The 23306-nt window shown below is 44.7% G+C and overlaps 1 protein-coding gene across 2 annotated transcripts in view; it reads right to left on the bottom strand.

Moving 5' to 3' along the window:
* POLR1A (RNA polymerase I subunit A) overlaps positions 1-23255 on the bottom strand; it is a 79291-nt gene extending 56036 nt beyond the window's left edge. For both annotated transcript variants that reach the window (XM_081069625.1, XM_081069626.1), the window contains exons 1-12: positions 23130-23255; positions 19755-19959; positions 18656-18805; positions 14318-14425; positions 13270-13355; positions 13041-13144; positions 8779-8871; positions 7336-7441; positions 6880-7042; positions 4127-4297; positions 3866-3988; positions 1426-1656 (exon numbers count right to left, since the gene is read on the bottom strand). In XM_081069625.1, the coding sequence (XP_080925751.1) occupies positions 1426-1656; positions 3866-3988; positions 4127-4297; positions 6880-7042; positions 7336-7441; positions 8779-8871; positions 13041-13144; positions 13270-13355; positions 14318-14425; positions 18656-18805; positions 19755-19959; positions 23130-23206 (1617 nt within the window). In that variant the 5' untranslated portion in view covers positions 23207-23255. The remainder of the gene's footprint in view (positions 1-1425; positions 1657-3865; positions 3989-4126; positions 4298-6879; positions 7043-7335; positions 7442-8778; positions 8872-13040; positions 13145-13269; positions 13356-14317; positions 14426-18655; positions 18806-19754; positions 19960-23129) is intronic.
* Between the last annotated feature and the right edge of the window lie 51 nt (positions 23256-23306).

The raw sequence follows: 23306 nt of genomic DNA, 5'->3' as shown, positions 1-23306 counted from the left end.
GTGCAGCACGTAGTGGCCTGTGGGCACTCACTCAGTACTACGTGACCCCGTTCTGCTCTCCCCTCTCAATTTTTCTCGAATTTTCCTATTGAGACTGTTTCACACGTTTGACTTGAGTTCACTGTTAAGTGAAAGACACCTTGAACCTTGACTCTCTTACAGCTCTCACACAGCTCCCAGCAAAACACCAGGCATTGAAGAAAGGCAGACTAGCCCGTGAGCCTGAACACAAATCTTACTGACTGCACTAGGAAAGAATAGACTAGGTGACTTGATCTGTGTCTGCAAGTGTCCCCTGTCACCAAAGCGGAAACTGCGTTAGTGCTCTACCTTAGAAGAGCTGCAAGATGGAGAGGAAGGAAGAAGGCAGGCTGCAGAAAAGGACGGTGGGAACCAACGGTCCCTGCGACAAGGTCAAGAGCACTTCCTTTTCCTCTTTGTTTCTCCTCCAAAGTTCTTTCACGGCTGAGGAAATTTAGCAGAGCTTGGACCCACTGCTAAAGACCTGGTCAGCCACTGGGTGTAGACATGCCAGAGGGTAAGGAGAGGTCTCGCAAATGTGCCGACAGGTGAAGAGAATGCAGTCAGTCACCCCAATTCTGGGCTGTCACCCAGAAACTAAACCCAAGTTGAATCCATTTAGCTCCAACAACTTCTGCCACAACCACCAGGTTAGGGGTCCTTTGCTACCCTCTACCAGCATGAATGGCTATTATTTGACAAGGACATAAATGATGTCACCCTCAGATTTCTCGATGTCTGCTGACATTAGTCAGTCACGCACTCTTGGCCATGGAGCCGAGATAAGGCTCAGGGGCCTTTAATACAGTACTACAGGTAAACACTGGCTACTATCTGAAATTGCAGCAGCAGATGAAACCTGTCAGTTATCAGTTATCACTGACACAGTGTCATTCCTTCCTTTGGGTCAGTTCTCAGACTTTAGCATGCAGTGGGACCCTCTGGAGAGCTTGATAAAACACCAGTTCCTGGGCCCCATTCCCAGAGATTACTCAGTACGTGGGGGAAAGAGAGGAGGAGGGTGATGTGTATTTCTCACGAGCTCCAGGGGATGCTAGGCTGCTGCTGCTGATCTGAGGACCCCCCTCGGAGTAGCAAATTCTCCCGCCCCAGGACCACAAATGATCTATCAAAGGCCCTCCTAGAGCCCTTGATGTGTGCCGAGCACTGTGCTGCACGGCACGAGACTGCCAAATGAAGCTCTAATCATGGCGTCTAGGCTGTAGGAGCCCCAGCTCCAGCTGGGGAAACAGTAAGGCCCACCACGCTCCTAAGGAACACCCACATGTGGGAGATGCAGCATCTGCGAGAAGGCAGGATTACCCACACAGCACTCCTGCCACGGCACTCACCAGAGCCCCAGCTGATGGGCAGCACTCACTGGTCAACCTGCCCACTACTCACAATTTTTGTGCCCTGGGGCTTTGGTGCCCCCGTGGCTGGTGTCAGGAGCTGTTTGGCCACGGCTTCCCGCTGGGTTAGGTCCACGGCACTCAAGGCAGTGCGACTGCCATCCTCGTTGATGACCATGGAAGCTCCCGGGTGCACATTGGGGCCGTTAATGACTGCTTGCCTCAGTTCCTGAACGTTCCAGGGGGTAACTGGCTGAGGGTAGGTCAGTTTTGTGGCAAACACCTGAAAATAAGGAGTGGATATGAAAATTCAGGGTGAGTGGAGAAAGGTTACATGGACCCTACATCTGACTCAACAAGCTGTGTGACTTTTTCCCCAAGATGTGCAGGCGCCGTCTTAGCCAAAAAGGTCCTTTGGGAAGGAAAGTGACATCCCGCCCGTCTTCTCCACAGAGCCACTCTTCCATATCTGAGGCCTTACAGGAACAGAGAGGGCCTCCTTTTCCAGCAGTCTTTCTGAAGAGCCTGATCTCAGTACTGCAGTTTACACGTTAGAATTTTTCCAACCCATTCTAAAACTTCATCATTTCCTCATCTGCCCATAAATTTATGGGCCCTAAAGGGAACACATGATGGGACACTAGCTTGAGAGGTGGCAGATGCCTGCCCTCAAGTACCACCACACCCCCCTCCACCCCAGCAGACATCACTAACTGCTCGTGGCCCTTGTCCCGAGCCCAGTGTCAGAATCTCTTTACTCAGCAGTCCCGGCAGCCACTACAATCGAGGCGGCACAGGAGGTGAAACTGATTCGGCTTCCTAATATACAAGAAAATGCAGCACTTAGCGCTAGACCTGCAATAAGGACACTCCAAGAAAAACAAGTTCCCTGGTTATTACAAACTCTTGGATGCTTCCAGTGCACATTACACGAGAGGCTGAGAAGTCCTATGTAAATAACCTTGAACTTTGTCCGGTTCTCTGCTCCAATGTCACTTTGTGAGAGGCCTTCCCCATCACCCTACCCTGCGTTCCCTTCCCTGTAGCCTGTTCTACTTTTGCCGAGGCACTGACCACCGCCTGACAGTGTTTCTGTTGTTGTGTATTTAGGTGTGTCCACTGCTGCAATGTAAGCTTCACGGGAACACTCTATGTGGTTCACTGCTGAGTCTCTGGCTTATCCCGCTAACTTATTTCACCTCCTTTGCTCCCATTAACACTTCTCCCCAGGGCTCTAGGGGAAGGATGTGCCCTATGCGACAAAGAGGCAGTTTCACATGCTCTGTTCCTCATGGCCATCCACTAACAACCCCAGGCCACCATGGCCGAGACCTGGGCAGGTTGAAGATGGGCTGACGGATAACTTCAGAGTCCCTATCAGGGGACAAGCCATTACCAGATGAACCCAGATCTGAGAAAGAGAGGCCCCGCACCTCTGAAAGAGGAGGCAGCACTAAAAATCTCTCCCAAAACTGGGGACACTGTAGGAACCACGAGGCCAAAGCCAACAGGGGTGGCCCCTGCCCTCTGCCCAGAGAAGCCATAAACAGGTCATGGACCTACCTCTCTTCTCAGGGACTCACATTCAGGAATGTCCCCACTGGGCTTCACAAATGCCTCTCTCCCTGCCCCGTGACCCAGCTCTGGATGCAAAGACCTATGGTTCCCAGGAGGTGGGGGCACAGGACTGAGTGTTCTCTCTTACCCCTTGTTCGTCATGTCCTTGCCCAGGAAGCCCATGTGCCCAAGAGATGAGACAGGCGGCCATCAAAAGAGTTGAGCTCTGCTCATTACCAGCACTCCCCCGAGAGCGGCAGAGGGGGCAGTGCGTGAGTAAATGAGGCTCTCCACGGAGGGAATTAAACCATCTTCATATTAGTGACCGCAAGGCTTCCATTAAGGAGGAAGCCAAATAAAGGGCCGCTGCTAATGAACAACACAGCTTGAACTGGTGGGGAGCTGAAAAAAGGAGGCTGCTCCCCAAGGAAACATTAATGGGTGGATGGGGCAAACTGCTTATCCTGAGGAACTGGGAGGGTGGACAACTCAGCCACGCCTCCTCTCCGGGGGCTCTCTCCTCTCACTCTCCCTGGCAACCAAGGGTACACATTCCTGACTCCTGACACCAGGCGAGTACGTGGGATGGGAATCTCCTTTTCCCTCTGGCTCTTCTCGTCATGTAGCCAATTTGACTAGGAAGGTTTAAAGACTAGTCCAAGACAGGCAAAAGGAAGACATGTGGGTGGGGAAGTGGCACACCCTGCATTTGGCTCCCTGGTGGCCTGGAAAGTGGGTCTTCCTCATAGGTAGAAGGTGTCTGGGGACTTGGCAAGGAGTGAGAGCAAGGCCATCACACAGTCCCATCCCCTTCAAATGACTTGTCCAGGAAGAGGCAGAAGCTGTCCCCACAATCTGCCACACACCTCCCCCAGCCCTCTTCAACACTCCGATTTGCTGCCCAACAGTAGTAAATGAGGCCCCTCCGCACACACCATGGGGATTCCAATTTCATTGGTGTTGATGTACATGTCTGGGCAGATGACCGAGCGGGCTGCATAGTCTACTCGCTTTCCCATCATGTGCTTCCGGAATAAGCCATCCTTCTTCTCTAGGATCTTTATGAGGGGAAAAAAGTCCACAGAAATATTTTTAAAAAAAAACATCAAATATGTTTACAATTTTCTTGTTTCAGTGCAAATATATTTATTATTTAACCCCTTCAGCTAGCAATGGGGATCCAACTTACTGCTCACCTGTCGAATGCCAGGGTATTTTTCCATCATTAATTTGTCCATCTCACTATCAAACACAATATTGACGTGGCTCTGAAGGCGAATCCAAATGTTGTAAAGTTTGTCTGTGAGGGACTGGCCTGGAAGCATATTCAAAAAGGATCGGTCCATAGCACTCGAGGAGTCTTTTTCCTGGCAAGACATAACCAAGAAAACAGGCAGGATGGAAAAACCTCAGAAAAGCCAGGCTTAGTTTTGTTTCTCTTTCTTACTCTAGCTCTGACAAGCGATGAGCTCTCGAGTTTGCCTGTAAGTCTTTTGAAACTGACAGATCTGTGGCAAAAGTGCTAATAGATCTTGTCAGTATACGTCAACCTCGTTACGTGTTTACCAGCCCATCTCTTTATGGTAGTAAAATGAACTCAAATTTAGAAGGAGGCTTCTTTCTTTTCTTTTAAACCAACACACACTTATTATCTCAGTTTCCACGTGACAGGAATCTGGGCAGAGTCTCCCTGCATCTGTTTCAGAGTGTCTCCCAGGCTGCGATGAAGTAGTCAAGACAGTGCTGGGCTCTCATCTGAAGGTTCACTGGGGAAGGATCCTAAGATGACATGGTTGTTGGCAGGATTCAGTTCCTCAAGAGCTGCCGGACTGAGAGCCTCAGTCGCTAGTTGGCTGTTGGCCAGAGACCACCTTCAATTATTTGCCCTGTGGGCTTCTCCAACAGGGCAGCTTCTTTCGTCAAACCGTTAGCAGCAGTTGCTGAAGTCCCTTAATATCTAATTTTTAAGGCAACGCCAGAAATTTTTTCCACATCTATACTCTTTTTGTGAAGCTCTGTTATCCTGCCAGTTAATGGATTCTCACATGGAGTTTCAGCTTTATTTATGGTTTTGGAAAACTTAATCCTTTCAAAGCACTTATAAAAATGCAGGTGGAAAAATTTCTTAAAACGAAAAATTATTTGCCATGTGCTTTCCCATGTCATCAATTAAGATGTGGGTCCCAACTGGGATATGTCAAGTGACTGGCTGATCTCCAAGCCTCGATGGAATATTTAGCCAATCCTCTCTGTCCCTGGCTCTGCCTCCTCCTCTTCTTCCCCTACCTGCCCAGGAGATAGGCCCTGAGGCCTTAAACTGCCTTAGAGCACCACCTACTGACACTGTCCGGCCACCAACTGGCCCTGTCCCACAGGGAATGACACAGGAGACAGACAGTCCCATGTCCCCCAGCGTGGGTCAGATGAGAGAAGAAACCTGTCAGTGAGTTGGGGGAGGGTAGAGAGAGGGTGCGTCAAGATGCAGTGAGTAAGAACATCATGGATCCCGTTAGTGGTGAAGTAGGCTTGTCCTCAACCTGAGGAACAGAGGCTGTCTTTAGTTACAGGGAAGGCAGATGTATTTTCTGCTCTGGCTGAAGGAGCCTCACAGGGACAGATGGTCACCTGTATGATGACAGGGGCCGTGTCATCCTAACTCACTGCCACCGCATTACCTGACTCAGGGACACATGATGACTTATGAAATGAGTAAGACTCTGTCTCACCGGGTATCCTCAGTGCCTAGAACAGCGCCTGGCCCACGATTCATGGGAGGACTGCCATGAGAATGGGATGTGGGGAGTGAGTCAGGGAAGAAAGAACATGTCCTATTAATCAGATGGAAGGAGGGCACTGTGGCTTCAGGAAGGAAGAACCTTACGAATCAGAGAGGGTACTGTTTATTTCTGCAGAGACTCAGGTTTTTTGTTTGTTTGTTTTTGTTTGTTTGACAAAGGGCTGCCTTATTTTTAAAGGACATCAAAATAAAGTTCTTATTCCTGGTCATTGGACCTGGCTATTCTATGGCTTTCCTCCCCCAAACTGGACTAGGGCCTGCAGACAAGTGGTCGAGTTTTCTTATACTGAGGACCTTACACTGGCAGATCATAAAACATAAACAAAATCAAAGAAAGCCCCAATTAGATAGGCTGGGTAACCCAGAGTGTTCAGAGCAAACAGTGGCGCCACCTGGCGGTAGGCCTAGTTCATAGCGGGACTGTCCCAGCAGCTAGAAAGGGGAGTCTGAGAGCCCTGTCACTCCAGACTGAGAAAGCCCTTTGCTATTTGCATCCAGAGAGCACCTTAGAGCTGGAAAGGACCTCAATGATCTCAGCAAGCCTTCTGAGCAACTAATTCATCTTTATACCCACTGAAGACCTGACACACTGAAGGGGCTTGGGAAATGTTTGCTGAAATGGCAAACCTAAATTCAGCTCCACCATTTACTGAGGAAAAGGCTGAGGCCCCATAGCTAACAGTCCTATTTTGGGAAATTCCTAGAATCTGCAATGCTGCCTTCCTGACCCCCAAAGCAGGAGATCTTAAAGAGCCAAAAACAGAGCTAGGTGACTAAGGATCTAGTACTGTCACCCAGGAGCAACATTCTTAAGAGCCCCAGGGAAGCAAACTCTTCTTTCTAGAGCTGCCAAGGGTGGGTGGCCCAGAACAGCCTATGTATAAATCTCACCACAAACTGTACACCATGTTCTAGTAGAAATGAGCCCATGAAATTAAAGTAACCCAACCTAGGTCATTGGAACAGAATGTAGACTTTTCCACGCTTAGACCATGCTTTCCCCCTGACATTACCTGTTTCCCCCAACCAACAGCCCACACACAGCTGTACACAATTCCCAACCAGCATCTCCGGGCGCCCACAGCATCAGTGCCCACTGCAGGGAGACAGAACTGTCTGCACTTATAACCTTAACTCCAAGGCAGCTCTGACCTCATCTGTGGCAGGTACTGCGACCTCACATGGCAGCTCCTGTTCTTGGGCCATCAACGCCAGAAGCTTTCGTATCAGAACTATGTCCTTCATGACAGCCTGCAAGTTCACCGTCTGGCCATTGGTAAACATCTGGTCCCCCAGGCGATTGACAGGGCGATACCTGCAGGAGACACGTGGAATCAGTAAAAATTTAGTGTGGGGGAAGGGTCGTGTTCTTCAGCCTCTCACCCATCCCACTATAGGCCATGTATACCCCACTACACTCAAGACAACCAACATTCCCACCGCATTCAGGTCACAAGAACAGGAAAGTACTCAAACCACCCAAAACCTGGAAGCAGGACTGCTACTGTTTCTCAGTGCCCTTTACCACTCCATCCTCTCCCAGAGATCGTCATTCAATTACTCAGTACGCCTTTTTCATACAAAATAAAGTCAATTAAAGGGCATTACCTTGAGGGGGGTACCACCAAAAAATCCAGAAAGAATACAGTGGGATTGAATCTGGACTCCATCCCAACATCTTCCAGTCCCGAAAAAAGGAAATTCAGAAAGAATCCTGTGTTTGAAATAAGCCAAAAAGATTATCTAAATCTATGTGAGGTCATGGATAGATGAAACATTTTACTGCGTGAAAAAAAACAACACAGAAAAAAATAGGATATAGGACAACATGTAGAGTAAGATCACATTTTTCTTTATAAAAATGAGCAAACATAGCCTCTGGGTATTGAGAGCCGGCACACAGATGGGAGGACGCTTTAAGGATGGGTACTATAGGGACAACAGTGCTTAGCCCAGGGGTTGGCATGGCAAGGGATGGGAAACAAAAACTTTTCACTTGTTTCTAATTACCCTCAAGAGTTACACATACACAAACACACACACACACACACACACACACACACACACACACACACACACCACACTTTGGTATTTATAAAACAATGTATTTGAAATATAGAAGGGAAAAAAAAGTTAGCCTTCTTAAAAACAAAATAAAAACCCTTTACATCAACGCTATCACGAAGGGATCTTCTGTGGATTCAAAGCTATTAAGTTTCTAGGGACTTAAAAAAAAAAAAAAGGCTACCGGAATGAATAAAATGTGTTAGAGCCTGTCACAGAAATGACCATCTACTTGAGTGCTCCTTTTTTTCCAACATTACTTATCTCTTTTAATATTTTCTAACGTTTATCCTTATACAATGGCCACATCCAGTGTTCCAGAATACACTCTCACAGGGTGGGTGACATGAGGCCTTGAATATACTGCACAGGTTTTGTTATACACTCAAAAGGGAACGGAGGATTTTCCTTTTTGTAGGGAATTAAAATATATCAAAATTCTAATTTACAAAAAGAAATACTAGAGTTCATTTTTTTATTCACAGAAGCAATTCCCAAAGAAACCTTTCAAAAAAAAAAATAAACGAAAAACCCATTATTTTTGGGAATTTAAAATAAAGTGCATTAGGGGGTGGCCGGTTAGCTCAGTTGTTTAGAGCGTGGTGCTGATAACACCAAGGTTGCCAGTTTGGTCCCGGCATGGGCCACTGTGAGCTGCACCCTCCTTAAAAAAAAGAAAAGTGCATTACACTGAACCTTCTAGAAATATGTCAAACTATTAAGCAATGCCCACCTGCAGCTGTCATACAATGACCAGGCTCAGTAACAATAATCAAATTCATGATTCAAAGTGTAAGACCTTTTCCACTTTATAATGCATCAATGACAATTGGCCCTGAGGCCTGCCCCAAATCTATGAATAGATTTCAGGAGAGATCTACAATAATCACAACTTTGAAAAAATAACAAATAATAAGGCAGGGTGAATGAGTCCAGGAAATTAAAGCCCGGAGGACAGAAAGGGCTCTTTCTTGGCTGGTACAGCACCTTCGTTCTTCCAGAGGGCACTAAGATGGTCTCGTGCACTGGTGGGTGTCAGGTACCCTCGTTTTCCCATCTGAGCTTCCTCGATTCCTGGAGCTGAGGAGGGGAATCAAAGCGTAAGTCAATTACAGGCCTCCGTCCAGAATGGGATTTATCAATTCTTTCTCCCCACCCTGCCAAGCCGGCAAGTTAACCACAACAATCAAACTCTAGCACAGCATAGTCTCAGCTCTGAATATTTTTCCCCTTAACCTAATTTTGGAAGTCATGGAAACAATAAACTGTATAAAAGCAACGAGCAAAAGAAAAAAATCACCTACCATTCCACCACATTCTATCACTAATATCCCTTTTGTATATTCTTTTCCAGTCCTTTGATTAGATGTGCTTTAGACAGTTATAATCTTAACTATGGATTTACTTTGCTCATTTAGTGTCCTTTGAGGAGCATTTCTACATGTAGCCACGTAGCTCTTGCCTGAGCACCATTTTTCATGGCCGCATGACATTCTGCTGAGAGAATGTTTTCCTAGGTGATTGAACCATACCATTAGAGTTGGACATGTGGGTTGATCCCAGGTTTTTACCGTTATATAAGTAACATTATGATAAATCACTTTATGCATATGGTTTTTACCAGACAGGTTCATAGAAATAGAATTATGGACAAATGAGTATGAATATTTTTATGGGTAAATGTATATTCAATTTCTTCTTACACATGTTAGGCTGATGTGTGAGGAGTAGATAGATTTTCTCAAATCAAGCAAGATTGCTCCGGGATACTATCACCAATACCAGGGAAAGTCAGAAAATCAGACCTGGGGCTGGGCTGCCATTCGGGGTGTCAGGCTCCGGGAATTTACATGTTTAACGAAGATGTAAGTAATGTGACCCTAAAGTTCAAATCTGTCCACCTCTTCTGGGACACATTCATGGAAATGAATATTGCTCAATTTTCCCTTTGTATGTACATATCATGGCAGGAACTCCATCTTGTCTGTCTTCATAGCACCTGACAGTGCCTCGTACACTGGCTTGAACAGACACATTCAAAATATCCTAGATACTCTATCTGTTCTTAAAAACTTCACTGTTGCCTTTTTTTCATAGTTGTAAAATCCAGCTTCATTCCACCTCCGATTCTCAATTCGTTTTTTCACTATCTGCAGAGGATATGTTATCACAAGTTCTTAGAGAAATCTGTAACCTGGATAACGATGAATAGATATACCACAATTTAGTTAGCTATTCTCTATTAATAGACATTTAAGTCTTTTAAACAGTACCGTGGGCACGTCTAATTCTTAGAATAAAGTCATAGAAGCAGAATTGCTAGGTCTACACATTTAATATTTTAATTCCTATAAAAGCAAAACATTTCAACCAGTTAACGCAATTGAAGGATGTGTGGGTATGCAATGAAGAGGCTTTGACCTTCAGGGATGACCACAGCATTGTACATCCAGTGGAAAAAAAGACCCCATTAACCTAAAGAACAACTCTGTGGGCATTTCTGGAAACAACTATCTGAATTTTCTTTCCTACTAAACGGGCTTGAGGAAGAGCAGCTCACTCTGGCGTGCTCTCCAGCCCGTCCCAGAGCTATCAGTGCATGAAGCCCCCAAGGCCATTGAACCACCATGATGCCAAACTGGGGTTGTTCTATCATAGGATTTGAGTCAGAAGAGAACTGCAGGAAGCTACCACCTCACACAGGCTGCACCCCTCCTAACAAGCCATGTTTACAGCCTGCAAAAATGAAATCTGCCCGGATGGATTTCAGAGTATCCCTAACGTGTGTTTCATTCAGCTCTAAGAGCTGTCACGTGAACAAGGGGGTCGAGAGGTCAAATAACTTGGGGAAAGACTGGATCACAGTGGGGAGAGTATCTTGGCTACAAGAATTCTCATTTAAAAACACAAGTGTGTGCTGTGGGGCTCAAGGAGCCCTCTTGAGCGCATGCAGCATTCCCTAAATGGCTCTCCGCCTGAGAGGACCAGTGTGTGGAGACCACTGAGGGAGGCACAGTCACTGCTTGGCTCCCTTTGGTACCAGTAATGTGGCCAGACCCTTGCTCAGAACGCTTACCTGCGTGCACATCCCCTGCTCCCTGGAGTTATTGACCTGTGACTCCTGCAGCCTCCTCTGATGGCGGAGGCCACGTGGTCAGGTCTCCACCTTGGCACTGTGCTGGGGCACAAGCAGGTTCTCAGCATAAGGCTGAGTGCCCCAAAGGTAAATGTTAAATACTAAAAACCCAGTCCTAGAACCGTGGAAGACGACTGTCGACTAGATTCTAATGCACAGACTTTTGGCTGGCCCCATCATCATGGTCTCATAGCTGCAGGGAGAGAGTACTTCAAAGAATGGACTTGACAAAGGCATTACAAGGTTACTTAACTGCTCGTTATTTGCCCCTAAGAAACAGTTACCCTTCTAGAATTCTGACCATCTTTGTTCTCAATCTGTGCACATTTTCTAAGGTGCCCTAAGGGATAGAGCAGCAGTTCCCAACCTTAAAAATAGTTTTAAGGATTATTAATAGGTAAGTGTAGGAAAATCCACCCTTGTGGTTAACTGTTAAACAAAATTAAACAGGCTTTTTAAATGCAATGTGGTGTCCTGGATTGGCTCCTGGAACACAAGAAGGACATTCCTGGAAAAACTGGAAAAATTCAACTAAAGTCTGTAGTTCCATGAATAGTAGTGTACCAACGTTAATGTCCTAGTTTTGACAAATGCATCATGGTGATCTAATGTTACGTTAGGACAAACTGAATAAACAGTATATGGGAACTCTGTGCTATCTTTGCAATCCTTTTGCAGGTCTAAAATTAGTCTAAAATAAAAGGGTCTTTAAAAAGTAATAAACAAATGTGTTACTGCTATGGTCTGAATGTTTGTGTCCCCCAGGTTTCGTGTGTTGACATCTGAATCTCCAAGGTGACAGTGTTGGGAGGTGGGGTGACTTTGGGTGGTGACTGGTCGTGATGACGGAACTCTCGTGAGTGGGACTGGTGCCCTTACAAAACACCCCAGAGAGAGCGCCCTTGCCCCTTTCTGCCATGTGAGGGGACAGGGAGAAGTCGGCTGTCAATGAGGCAGTGGGCCCTCACCAGACACTGAATGTGCCAGCACCCTAATCTTACACTTCCCAGCCTCCAGAACTGTGAGAAATAAATGTATGTTGTTTATAAGCCACCCAGACTATGGTATTTTTGTTATAGCACCTGAACTGACTAAGACAGTTATTTAACTCCAGGCCTTGCCAGTTTTCAATGTAAAAGGCAGATTAGGCATCTTGAAGAAGAGATCTTACTTCCCTGTCTTTTCTGCATTCTCAAGCTCTGAAATAAAGTTTAGTCGCAATATGCTAGGACTGTCACACATGAAATTTCCTCAACTCCAGGCAGGAGGTATTGTTATTGCTATTAGACAGAGTTGGAAACTGAAGCTCCAAGAAGTGGCCTTCTGTAGTAAGACTACGTAACCGCTAGACCCACTCAGAATATGTAGCAGAGAGAGGTGTCAATCACAGGCTATGTTTTCCCACCCTGGCACATTGACTGTACAATAAAAAGGAACAGTTAACATCTACAGAGCACGTACTACATAGCAGGTACTGGTCTCAGTACTCCAAATGAAATACCTTATTTAATCTTCAATACTTCAAAATAAAAAACATATTTAAACAAACCTACAACTACAAATAGAAACAATCAGGAGTACTAAGTTTGTCTCTCAAAGTTTTCCTCAAGTACCCCAAGGATGGAACAGAGCCGAGGAAGAGACACTCTACCCCAGGAATTTAATGGACAGCCAGCAGCAGCCTGCAGGAGGTGCTCACGTTCTTCAAACGCTCGGTTTTTCAAATTCACCTACATTTTACATTTTACTTCAAAAGAAATCCACACTTGTTCGATGATAAAATGGTTCTAAATACTTGCCACGTATATTACTTCACTTTTGCCTCAAAAATCTTTCAGAAAATGACCATCTGATTCAAAAAAGTCGCCTATGCAGTCCATGGGGCGCTGCCTTCATGCAGCCTGGCCCGTCAGTTGTGTGAGGCCAGCGCTGCGCCCTCACCAGGACCCCTCCAGCCCTGAGAGGCCCGGACACAGCTCCACTACTGGCCCACCACAAACACGCAGCTGAGAAACGTGGTGCGGAAGACCAGGCATTCCCAAGGTTCGGGACACATCTGACGGCCACGCATGAGAGACATGGCTGAGGGCCTCGCAGGGCCGGGCCTACTTACCCGGGTGCTCCGTGTCCTTCTGGTCAGCTTTCCTGTGCACCATGGATGGATATGTGATTGTCAGTTTGCTGTTGTGCTCCTTTCGGACAAGTGACCGCCCAGTCCTAGACATGAAAACAGTTGTGATTGAGGACAGAAAAAATCCAACAGGACACTTACTAACAGCTAGAGTGACTGGCCAGAGGTTTCTCGCCTGAGGAAAGGGAAAGGCAAGAACTCCAATACTCACTTGCAGTGGGGACATCGCTTAGCAGTCATATGTGTCTTCCAAAAGTGAGTAATGAGTTTGCTCTTGCTCTCACACACATTTTTCACCTGTTAAAAAAAGGCAAAGAACCTCAGAGTGCTGTTTGAAGAGAATCCAGTATGTATTCATTTTGTGGGTTGTTTTTTTTTGAAAAACCAGAGGAAGCCACCCCTTTCTTAAAAATTTCCAGAGCCCTAATATAGCCAAGCTCTGCCAATTACTGAGTGACTTCTTTCCTTAAGTTTTCTCACTTATAATATGGGAATAATTATAAACACATCACCAAACTATTACTTGGTAAAGAAATCATGATAACTGATAAAGAGATCATAAATGCAGTCGGGGGCTTGGAACAAAATAAGTAGTAAAAAAAATGCTAGTTACTTTTAGTTTAATTTAAAACAAACCTGTCTGGATGCAGCTGGTGTACCCTCCCTGCCGCCTCCTTGAGCTGTATCTCAGGGTTCTGAGAAAGGTACATCCAGAGTTAAGCTACATGAGTGGAGCCTGTCTGCAAATGAGACCCACTTGGGAGCTTTTGAAACTTCCACTTGGGCCCTACCTCAGACCAGTTAAATCAGAATCTCTGGTGTGAAACTCGGGCATGAGGTGAATCAGGTTTCAAGTTAGTCCTACAGGCTGATTATCGACATCATTCATTCACTGAACAAATTAACACTTACATAGGTGCCACTGAGGAACAAAGAGGTAGCTGTGGTTTATAACGTTGGAGAGAGAAAGAAGAAAAGGACATGGACCTCATTCTCAAAGTGAGACTATAAGCCAGAACCTTGCTGGATGCTGTACCTAAACCACCCAATTTCATGTAATCTCATCGGTCCTGAAGGCAGGTATCAAAGATGGGGACACGATGGCTCAGAGTCAGTTGTGCAACTTGCAAGGTCACAGGCCTCCTAAGAGGCAGAGCTGGGATTCAAACCCAGGTCAACTTTGGGAAAACAAAAGTATACATGAATGATGGTGCTAAAACCCAAGTTTTCTGGAAAAAAAGAGAGACAGGATAACGCACCTGTGCACCTTGAGATCCCAAGAGATTGTTCTGTACAATTTTGGTTGTATATTGTTCTAACTCTTCCTGAATTTCAAAGGCAGTAGGATCGGGGTTTTCTTCCAGAAACTAAAAAACAAAGAGGAAAACCATATTATCAAAGTAAAGCAAGTGTATGATTAGCAGCACCAGGGGCCAGCCTCTTTAAGGGCACAGCATTTGCTTTGAGGGGAGAGAAAGGAACCTCATGGCTGCTGTGTTGCATTCTTAAAGCAGTGAGGCTGTTAAAAAAATCAGAAGAGACTATCCTGCTTCCAATAATGGTTGGCTAGAGTTTTCATACCAACCTAAAACTGAAAAGAACCAAGAAAGGATAAAATATTTTGAAAACGTTAACTCTCTGAAGAACTGACATGACAGGACAGTGAGGAATATCCAGACTGAATTGAAGGAAAAATAAGAATCTAGGAGGTCGAGGAGCAGGGGGGCCATATCTGCAGCACTGCACGGCTCCGGGGCACAGCTCCAGGGCAGCCCTCAGTGCAGTCGTGGCCCTCAGGGGAAGATACTGACAGACTTCTGTGATGTTCCCTGGAGCTGTGAAACATGGCAGCACTGGCCCTGGGCACATTTTCCAAGTCAGGAATTCTGAACTTCTCATTTTGGAAGCCTCAAATGATGAAGGGGATAGAAATCAAAGCTTACAGTGCAAGGACAAGAATAGGATACCTTCCCTCCCATATCCTACGCCACAAACACAGGAAGCTGGGAACCCCAAAGGCTACGCCCTTGGGTACTAAACCCGCTCTTGGACAGAACCACCAGGATTCTAACTGCCTGGGAGTCTGGTGAGTCACCAGCTTTGAACATGGACCTAGGCAACCAAGCACATGGCAGAAGCAATAAGAAGTCTCTCTGGAGGAAGGTAGCATTATCCTAGTCCTCAAATTATTCCTATAAAGAACTTTTTAAGTACAATGACAAACTGTCAACAATAAGCACACAAGGACAGGGGAAAGAGGAGTTTCTGGGGACACAGACAATATCCGGACACTGAAGGTGAGTACATGGGTGATGGTTACTTTGTAACTATTTGTTAGACTGTATGATGAATGCATTTCTGTGAGTATATTTTACAAAAAAAATTTCTTAAAGTAGGCATCACCAATAATTTTATGCCAATAATTTTGAAACTTTAGATGAAATGGACAAATTCCTACAAAAATATAACTTACTCTGAGTAAAGGTTTAAGAAAATCCTTCTCTCTCTCTCTCTCTCTCTCTCTCTCTCTCTCTCGGACAAGTTTGATTTGGGGTTAGGTTTTCAGTTCTGTTCCCTCGGAAACTTGATTAAAAGCGGAAATACCAACTGTGTTATTAGGCAGTACTGCTGATGGTAAACACGACCTCTATGGGTTAACTGCATCTGAACTAGGAAGACTGAAGGAACTATAAACGCCTAGGGGGAAACCACTGCTCTGAGCTTCCCTGGTGCTAACTACACATGTCCTTGCGGGTCTCTGGAAGCTGGGCCCACAGGCTGTCACTAAAGATACTGATTCCCATTCGGGGCCTGGGGTTTTTAGGCTAGGGTGACTCTCGTGCCCACTGGTGTAATCCATTCTTTAGCTCCTGATCAGTCTCTTGGAGAGCCAAAGAAGACTAGCCCCTGGCCAGCTCTGAGGACACCCACTGAAGAGAAACTGTCTGGCAGCACCCTGCTGATGTAGTCTCCCATCTTACACGTACTCTTTTAGAGCTCTTTAAAGAAAGAGAAAGAAAGACAGAATTCCCTAAGTCATTTCGGGAGGCTAACATAATATAGGTAACCAAACTCAAAAGTACAATATGAGAAAGGAAATCTACACTCCATTGTCATTTGTGATCACAGGTGCAAAAATGCTAAGCGAAATATAAGGAAATCAAATTCAGCAACGTATTAAAAAGAAAAATTATTGAGAATAAGGAATCCTAGGAATCCAAAGTTAGTTTAACATGAGAAAAGGAACTGAGTGATTCACCATGTGAGTGGGTTAGAAGAGAAAAATTATCTGAAACTTCCAAGTTTTGACAATTCTCCAATAACGTCCTTTATAGCAAAAGTACCCAGTTCAGAGCTAACTGTTGCGTTTACTTGTCCTGTCTATTTAGTCTCCTTCCGTCCAGAATGGTCATTTGGTCTAGCTTTGAAGACATTAACATTTTAAAGATTAAAGGTCAGTTAAATGTGGGTGTGTCTGATCTCTCCTCCTGATCAGATTCTGCTGGTGCATCTTTGGGAGGAAAATCCAGAAGCGATGAACTGCTCCTCTCATTGCATCCTATTAGGTAGTGCATGATTTCAATTTGGTGCATTAGGTGATGTTCACTCACTTTGACCAATGAGTAAGAAGGTGACTGCCAGACTTCTCCACTGTAAAGTTCCTCTTTCCCTCCTCTCCATAATTAATAAAGATTATGTGTGTGGGGGTTGTACTTTGAAACTGTGTAAATAGCCTGTTATTTAAACTTTCAGTTCATTCATTCATTCATTTATATCAGTATGAACTCACGGAATGCATAGATTTCTACTTTATTCGATGGGTTATATTTACTATCATCATGTATTTTGATTCTCAACTATCCTAGATTTGTGAGCCCTCCAAGTTGGCTCCTGTGTCTTTTTGACATGTCCCCATCTATCGTTCTCCGAGTACCGCCCCTCCCTCTGGCACATGACATTCTAAGTTCATCTTGTACTTTCTGCATCAGCCCTAGAAACAGCCATTTATCCAAAGAGCCCTTTTAGTGGACAATGGCATTTAGAAGCCAAGACAAGGCATGAGCTGTGCTCATTGCTACCACTGCTCCAAGGCCCTCTCAGGGACAGAACTAGGGAACATATGTGCATACACACACACCGCCTTCACACTGGTACTTTTAATCCCAATCTAACACTACAGGATTACCTGGGGTCTGCTCTTGTACACATATTTGTACCTTCCTCCTCTGATGTTGTGAAACCTGGCCAGCATTATCTTTACTATATGTACTTATTTGACCAATCCTCCTCCCTGTACATAACCACTCTCCCATCACTGCTGCCAGCCTGTCCTGTGCATGGCCCCCTCTCACCCAACGTGGGCTCACATCCCACTCCAGGCCACCCTCCTTATGGACCCTCTCCTCACCCTCTCTGGGCTCTCATATCCCACACTGGGCCATCCAGCATGGGCACCTTCTCACAGGACTTGGTTGGACACCCACATCCCATGCTGAGCCTTGACCCCAAATGAACATGCCCCTCACCCTATGTGAACTCTGACATCCCACGCTGGGCTGCCCACACATGCGGAGACCCTCTCTCCCTTGAATGCTTTTCCCATCTTGTTTGGACCCTGACAACCGATACAAGGCCATACCTCTGCGTAGAATCTTCTCTGCTCTTCCCATTAAGTGTCTTTAAGATTTAAGTGTCTTTAAGACTGAATTATTCAGGAAAGGGAAGGGGAAGAAGAAAAGGGAAAGGCTTCCCTTTGTGAGAAGAAACAAGACGAGGATGCATGCTATTCCTTCAATCCCTAGCCACCAAAATAAGGTAAGAAAAAGAAATAAGACATACAAGGACTGGAAAGAAATAAAACTGCTGTAAATCACAGATGATGATTGTGCTGAAATTCTAAAAGAATGTACACGTAAAGTATTAGAATTGATAAGATGCTTTTGTCTGGTTGTTTCATACAAAAATCAATATATAAAAAATGAGTACTATTTTGATCCACAAACAGAAAATAAATTTTAAATAAGATATTTATAACAGCACCAGAAATCACAAAGGAAAAAAGGCTCCACAGTAGAGAGATCTGGTGATCACCATCTTATTCAAGTAATCAAACTAAGCATTACTGACAGAACGATGGTGCCAGTGAGTGCATCCTAAAATGATGCAGACAAAGCATCCTATGTCATGTAGGTTGTGGTCTTACCAAAATGTGAATCTAATGAGGAAATAATCAGAAAAATCCAGGGTGTGAGAAATCGTACAAGACAACTGGCCTTGAGTCTTCAAAAAGTCAGTATCATGGAAATGAATTTTCTATATTAAAACATCCTACATTAACAATCCAAAGCAATGCATGAACCTTGATTGGATCCTAGGTCCAGGAAAAAAAAAGCTCAGCAATGGGTAAAATAGTATTTCTATGCCGTTTTCATTAGAGTTTCTTCAATTACCCTATGGCTTCATGTTTTCACACCTATCTGGTTATAAGACATAAAGATCAAATATTCTGGTGACTATTCTTAGGGACAACACACAAACAGCTCTTGTTCCTACCACACTGGCTCGCCTGATTTCCATGACAGCCACTACCCACCTACCCTGTTCAGAATTCTCTCCAGCTCAAATACTGCTTGAAGGGCTCCAACTTCCAGAACTCTCAGCTGGCAGACCAGGAGGTGAATCACAGCCCGGGGGCAAGTCAGCATGTGGCAGTTTAAACAGGAGCCCCGGAGCAACAGGTAGAGTTTCTGAAGAGAGGGAATAAAAAGAAACAGGATATTAGAAAGAGATGTAACGGCGAGGGTGATTTTCAATATACTTCGGATTTTCGTTTGCATATAGTCAGTTTACTCCCTTAAGATTTCTGCTATTGAAAGAAAGGTCTTCATGACTCCAAGAACTAGATGAAATACTCCTCTACATTTTTCTATGATTTCATTTTAATCCACTAAAATTTGAAATTTATTTTGGGTCTGAGATAGGGAATTACCTTTAAGTGCTGAATATTAAATTTAGTGTTTAAACAAATTTATTTACATTTAGGATGAAGATAAATACTAAGTTTAAATTGAGTTAAATATTTAGTATTTAAATAAGACAATTCTCTTCCCTGAATATGATTAACAGATGAAAATCGTATCCATGTACACTATCATCTGAACAGCTTAAAACAAACCCGGGGGGCCAGGCTGATGGACTAATACGAAACACTGAAAACCCAAAGGAGCACTCCAGGCAGGAGCTTTGTTCTTAGCTCACCCTCAGGCCTTCTGGGCCTTTGCTTCTCCTGCCACCCAGCAAGAGCCTACAAAGTCACCTAAAGAGCTCAGGGAGGCTTGGAGAACTCCAACGTTCCCTCTATTGTCAGGGCGGCCTCCACTCGATTTCTGAAGGGGGTGAAGCCCCTGAAACGAAAGGTGCAGGGCATGGCTCCAGAGGCTTTCTTCTCCTCCTGGGAACAGAATCAAGCCGTGGCTCTTCTCAACGGGAATCAAACTGAAATTCATTTCGTTAGGGCTACAGGCCGACTTGAATATACTAGCTTTGGCTCCTCAAGGCTGAAAATCTAATGGTAAGGAACACTTTCGCTCCAAGTGTCCTGAAGTAACCTCCTCAACCCCCTCCTGTGGGGAGAGGGGTGGTCTCACAAACCCCACCAGCAGCCCAGAGACCCACGCGGCCCACGGCAGAACCTACGTCGAAGAGGAGAGGGTTGTACACAGTGAGCGGGAGCTCAATGTGGCCCAGGTGGCCGGAGCAGTTGTTGAAGTCTTGCACGCAGGTGGCGCACACCTCCTTGGAATCCGCAGGGCCCAGAGCTAAATCGTACAGGCCATTCACAGAGGGGTTCCCCAGGCTGTCCAGGTACCTAGGGTTCGTAATGGACTTAACACTTAATTTCCTAAAGAGAAAAAGACCAAGGGAAAACTAAGGTTACTCGACTTCTCAGATGTTTCCTCTTCGGCACTCACAAAAATGCAGTCAAGTGATGATGTAATGAATGTGTTTCCTCAGACCGCGGACAGCTCCGGAGGGTGGAATCTGTCTGCCTTGCTTAGTGCTGTTCAGCACTTAGCAAGGAGCCTGCACACAATAGTTGCTCAATAAAATATGTGCTGAATAAGAGTGGTAAAATCTTTAAAAAAGAGATTTAATGCAAATCTTGCACTAACTGGAAGACTTTTAAAAAGGACTTAAGTAACTACTACATGCCAAATATGCCAAATGTTTTACAAGAAGCTTCGGTCTTGACTTTAACCCCCTGAGATGAGCAACACTAGATGCATTTTTCAGAGGAGGAAACAGGCCCAAAGCAGTTAGGCGATTTAACCCAGGGGACACAGCCAGAATGGGGCGGTGAAGGGGGGAGGGCAGGGAGGGTATGGACCACACTAACTCTAAAGCCTACCTAGTTCAATAAAGGAGAGATGACCCAGTAACCCCCGTATGCAGGAATAGGAAATTGAGGAATGTTAAACACAAATATTCAAACATTTGACAAATATAACTTGCTTTACTAAAGATTTCATCACAGTCTTTTCTGTTTCATTTAAAAGGGGCTTCCATAGGATATCTAACTACTTTTGCCAAAATTACATTAATGCCCAGTTTGCCTTTTAACCATTCCCCCCCCCCCCCCCGATTTAGAAAATAAGGATACAGACAATCTCAACACCTAGAGAACATTCAGAGACCTTTTTTTCCATGGGTACATTTTTTACAAACCTTAACTGGGGTTTGGTATTTCTAGCATTGCACGTGTCCATTTTTGTTTAGTATTGAATGAGTGTTTGCACGTCACTAAAAATTCTTTGGAAACATTATTCTTAAGAGTTGCAAAATCTTTCATTACATAGCATTTAATATAATACACTTACCCAAACTCTATTATAAATAAACTTATAATACCTATCTATATAAAGATTTTTGCATAGAATAATTCAAATTTCTAGTTCCTAAAAATGTAATTATTTCCTCAGGTGAATGGAATCCATGAATTAAAGGGTACAAACTGTTTTGAAGCTCTTGGCATATCCAGAAAAGGTGGGCTAACAGTAGATTACTTTAACCAGCACCAAGTCTTAGCACTTAAAAATCTTTCCAAATTTAAGGGGAAAACAAATGCTACCCCATTGTCATGTTAATTACTTCTTTATTACAGTAGTTTTTTTTTTTTTTTTTTAAAGCTTTGGTCCTTTACTTATTTTTTTAATTAAAATTTTAATTTTTTTCATTATTGCTCTACATGAGCTCCTGCCAACATAAAATACTTTTTCTTGTGGATGAAACTGTATCTATTGCTGGTTGATGCTATAATGGGAATTTCTCGGCTAGCATCCTGTTCCCAGTGTTACCAGAGTTGGCACTCAGTTTATTCATCCATTCACTCAACCAGAGTTGAGGATAAAAAGGAATGAGACATACAGGAAGCTCAAGACTAGTAGAGGGAGACAGACATACAGAAAAGCACAAAATGTGACTGTAGCACTGTGGTAAACACCTGTGCTAGGAGTGGGAAGACCTCAGAAAATGAGGGCGATTGAGCTGAGCCTAAAGAGTGTCAGAGATGCTGTGATGTCTGCTGAGGGCAGGGAGAGAAGACAAAGGGAAGCAGAGGACACTGATGCAGAGAAAATAGTTTGAGGAAAGACCTACTAGATGTTGAAACCTGAACCCGATGTCAGGTTCTGGAATGTGCCAGTGGTTTAGTAGGGCTAAGGAAAGGATAATGTCATAGCAAAAATCTGCATTGGCCTGATCGTGGGAAAATTTGTAGGCTAAACTAAGAAAGCATCCTTTACCTGAGGGAAAAGCAGTGTCTCTGGAGGGTGTTAAGGGTGACAGTAGCACGATCACAGTTACACTTTGGGAGACTAATTTTGACAGCAATGTGGAAGATGAACTGGACTGCTGTAAAGTGGAAAGAAACGACAATTCAAACGAGACATACGGCTGTGACCTAAGAAGTCGCAGTAGGGTATAGAACAAAGAGATACGCAGGTGGACACAGTAAGAGCCCAATAAATAAATTAAGATGTCAGGAGAGACAGGTCCAGAATTATTTCCCAGTCACACAACAGTGACCATTTGCACTAGACGAGGTACCATTTTGAAGGGGCAAGTTCCCCCTCCCAGGAGGTGCACGTTGAGTTTGGTATATGAGTATATGGTATATGAGTTTAAGAGCTCTGTGTGAAATTCAAGTAGAGATGTCCAGAAAACAGCTGAATACATAACTCTGAAAACCAGGAAAAGAAATTTGGGCTGGAGATTTAAATTTGTGAATATTAATCATGAAAGTGGTGAAATTGCTTAGGGATGACATTTAGGACAAGCGAGGCAGTATGACCAGAACAGAACCTTTGAACACCAAGGTTTAAGGAAACTAGGAATCAGCTAAGGAGCCTGAAACACATTCGAATGTAAGCCATCAATGCAAGGACCTTGTTCAGCGCTGTGTCACTAACGCCTAGCACACTGCCCGACAAAAACTGGGTGATCGATAAATATTTGTAGGTTGCTTGATAAACTGATCACGTAAGGAATCAGAAACATGAATAATACTTGTCACAGAAACAGAAGAACCTTAAGACAGAAAGGTCCTGAAAGAGAGGAAAGTTTCAAGGGTGTGGTCAAGACTGTCAAATGCTACAACGATCAAAATGAGGACCTAAGAGAGTCCCCATGATTTAGTAACTAAGCGGAGAAATATAGGTGGTCCTGGCAAAGAGAAGTCACCTGAACTGAGTCTTGAAGGATAATCACTTTATAAACGAGACTAGGTGCTCGATTAACCGCGTCAGAGACATTATAATAACTTCACAAAAGCTGGTTAATTAACGAGAAACCTGGCGGAGGATAACGCTGCAATCTCGCAAACCCCTCCAGTTCAATGAGGTGCTAGGCAGTGCACGCCAGCCCAAGACGCTCCCGGAACTACGGGTCCCAGCAGGCCAAGCGCCCGACAACCATGGACGCAGAGGATGAATGGGCGCAAGACCAGTTGGGAACAGTAGTTTATGGCGCCGCCCTCGCGAGACAAGCTCAACACTCTTCCCACCAACTCCTTACTTGAGCTCTTCGGCCGAATACATCCCGAAAGAAATGCCCTGTAGCCGCCGCCAGGGCATGTTCTTTAAGCCCGACATCCTCCAGGTCAGTTGCGAGTTCTGGTACCCAGAGAGAAATTCCAATAACCACCAGCCAATTCCTAACGCAGCCACACGACCGCATGCACCATGTGATTTA

The sequence above is a fragment of the Rhinolophus hipposideros genome (assembly GCF_964194185.1).
Source record: "Rhinolophus hipposideros genome assembly, chromosome: 12".
In the NCBI taxonomy this organism is placed as follows: Eukaryota; Metazoa; Chordata; class Mammalia; order Chiroptera; family Rhinolophidae; genus Rhinolophus; species Rhinolophus hipposideros.
This window is presented reverse-complemented; position numbering and strand designations above follow the sequence as displayed.